Source organism: Emiliania huxleyi, assembly GCF_000372725.1.
Source record: "Emiliania huxleyi CCMP1516 chromosome Unknown EMIHUscaffold_1620, whole genome shotgun sequence".
NCBI classification, from domain to species: Eukaryota; Haptophyta; order Isochrysidales; family Noelaerhabdaceae; genus Emiliania; species Emiliania huxleyi.
Window position 1 is genome coordinate 1 of NW_005200959.1, and position 2,635 is coordinate 2,635.

The window sequence follows — 2,635 nt, forward strand, 5'->3', positions numbered from 1 at the left end:
CGTCACCTGTTAAGTAAGGGTGAGTTAATAGTTGATTAATAGTTGATTAACACGTCGACGAGCTCGTCCGCCACCATGTCCGCGTCGAAGTACGGCTCCTTGAGGATCTGCTGCACCGTCGCCGGCCTGGCGAGCGCGTCGAAGAGCGGCTGGCCTGGGGGGGCGGTGCAGAGGAAGGAAGGGTCCGAGACGAGTCTGCGGCGTTGGTGGCGAAGCCGCGAGGGCGTCGAGAGCGTTCCTCTCCCGCGCGGCGTTGCGTTCTCCACGACTGTGTTGGGAAGGCTCTGGGAAGGCTCGGGAAGGCTCTAGGGGGTGTTGTCCTCTCTCGCGCAGCGTGCGCTGCACCGCCTCGATGATCGGCACGAGGAGGGGGCGCAGGAGGGCTGGCTGCTCGCTCACCTAGACAGGAAAGGGGTGCCGGCTGGCTGTGGAGGGCGCAGGGCGTGGAGGGCGGAGGTGGGCGTGGAGGGCGGAGGTGGGCGTGGAGGGCGGAGGTGGGCGTGAGCGCGCAGCTCGCCTGCGAGAAGAGAGACACGGCGCACGGAGAGGGAGGTGAGACTGCGGTGGGCAGACGCCAGCGCCCTGGGCCCGCTCACGTGCAGCTCTCGAAAGTTTGGGTTGACGATCGCCACGCCTGGCAAAGAGGTCTCCTCGTGGACAGAGGGACGGGATGAGGAGCGCCTGGGCCGACGGCTGCGGAGACCGTTGATCCGTGCGGGCGCGTCGATGGCGGCCTGCAGCGCGCTGATCGACCCGATCGAGTTTGCGACGAGGGTGACGGGCTCGTCGCCGCCGATGACCTCCGCCTCAAAGTCGAGGAGCTGCTCGCTCCTACAAGAGAGCGTGCGGGACATTTCGCAAAAGTGTCACCTCTCCGCTCCAACAAGAAGGGTACAGGTCGCTCCAGGTGTAAAAGTTGTACGGGCTGCCCGCGACCGGGTGAGCCAGCTCCACTTCCACCCCCTCGCGCGTGCCGCCGCCGGCTGTGCCAAGGTCAGCGACCGGCGCGCTGAGGCTCCGGCCGTTCTCGCCGCTCACAGCCTTCGCCGCTTCGCTTAGGGGGTTCGGCTTGCTGCTGTAGCCGTACCCGAGCAGGTCGATCGCGTAGCAGCGGCAGCCGGCGTCGGCGAGCGCGGGCAGGTTGCGGCGCCAGTGGTCCGCGTTCACAAAAAGGCCGTGCACAAAAAGCACCGCCGGACCGTCCGCACGCTCGTCGCCGATGCACTGGTACCGCACGTCGAAGCCTCGCCAGCGCCAGATGCGATTCTGGAGGCCGGTGGGCGACACGGGAGGCATCGTGACGCCTAGGGAGGCGACGGTGGCGGCAAGCATGGATCGAAAAGCTTCAGCGAAACGGAAAAAAGAAATCACGGCAGCGCTCGCCAAAAAAAGAAATACAAAAGCAGGAGTAGCGCGCACCGGCAGTAACACATTGACATCAGAGCTTGGCACTCAGTGCCAAAAGCGACGCGCTCGGGGCTCGCTCGGCGACGGCGTAAAGTGAAGCTTGCTGTCCGCGCGCGGCCACCCCACATACCCGACCGGGCACACGCATGGGGATGGGCTAAGGATTCGAACTAGAGGCTGCGCCTTCAGAGGTCCTACTAGAGCCGGCATTCACGGGGGAGTGCAGGACGCGCCCGGCCGCGATCGACGCACGCCGCGATCCCTGCTCCGACTTAAGCGAGCGGGTGGTACTTGGAGAGCGGGACAGCCTCCTTGGACGCAAGCTTGCGGCGCTCTGCCTCGCACACCGAGCAGTCGACCTTGATAGCGAAGCCCTCCTCACTGAACCCCATGAAGCAGTGCGTCTCCTGCGCCACCGCGGTGCAGCCGGTGAAGGTGAAGTCTTCGTTCAGGCCCTCGTTCTCGTTCGACATGGCGCCCAGGATCAGGTCCGCGTCCGGGCCAAGAAACGGGCAGCCCGTTTCGTAGGTGGTCTTGACGTACTGGCCGCATCCCGGCGGACCAGGGCGCAGGCAGGTGCCATCGCCCGTGATGCCCGGGGCAGCGCTGAAGGTCTCGGTGAGGGTCTCGGTAGCGTTGGGCACGGCGCTACGGAACGGGAGGTAGTGAAGCACAGCCGCCTTCGTGGCAGTGTAGAGGAAGTCACCGCCAGCCGGGCCGAAGCCGAAATTGTCGGCGAGGACCAGCGGGTCCACGCTCGAGTCGACCACGGCCATGGTGTACGGGTCCACATAGCCGAAGAGGTCCTCAGGACAGCCCGAGGGCGTCTTCGGGGTCGAGCTGAAGCCGTGCGCCGAGGCAGTCAGGGCGGCGATCATGGGATCGGGGGGGTATACCCGTACGGAGGGTTTTAAGGATCGTAAAAAGGCGCTGTTCACGCGGAGCTCGAACGACCTGTGTGTGTGTGTGTGTGAGTGTGGTTGTGTGCGCGCGCGCGCGCGCGTGTGTGTGTGTGTGTGTGTGCCCCACCCACCGATGCACTCGAGGCTGCCCGTCCCGGCCGCTCTATGCATGGGGGTACGGCTTTCACCGGTGTCTGGTTTGCGCCTCTTCCGGCTCCGCACTAGTTCGGCTCGGCCCTGCGTGGGGGACGGCAGCGTTAGCATGCGCACTAGTGCGAACCGAACTCGGCGTTCACAAAGACACCTCCTGAGCTGAGGTACTGTCT

At 65.4% G+C, this 2,635-nt stretch overlaps 1 protein-coding gene across 1 annotated transcript; it reads right to left on the bottom strand.

Annotated features, from left to right (window-relative positions):
- Positions 1–35: 35 nt before the first annotated feature.
- EMIHUDRAFT_460648 (hypothetical protein) lies at positions 36–2,283 on the bottom strand (the record flags this gene model as incomplete). The annotated part of the gene is made up of 5 exons (XM_005785205.1): positions 1,543–2,283; positions 896–1,304; positions 704–831; positions 560–634; positions 36–154 (listed from the first exon to the last, which is right to left on the bottom strand). Exons 1-5 carry the CDS (start codon positions 1,553–1,555, stop codon positions 36–38), a joined length of 744 nt encoding a protein of 247 aa, XP_005785262.1. The 5' UTR covers positions 1,556–2,283.
- Positions 2,284–2,635: the final 352 nt, after the last annotated feature.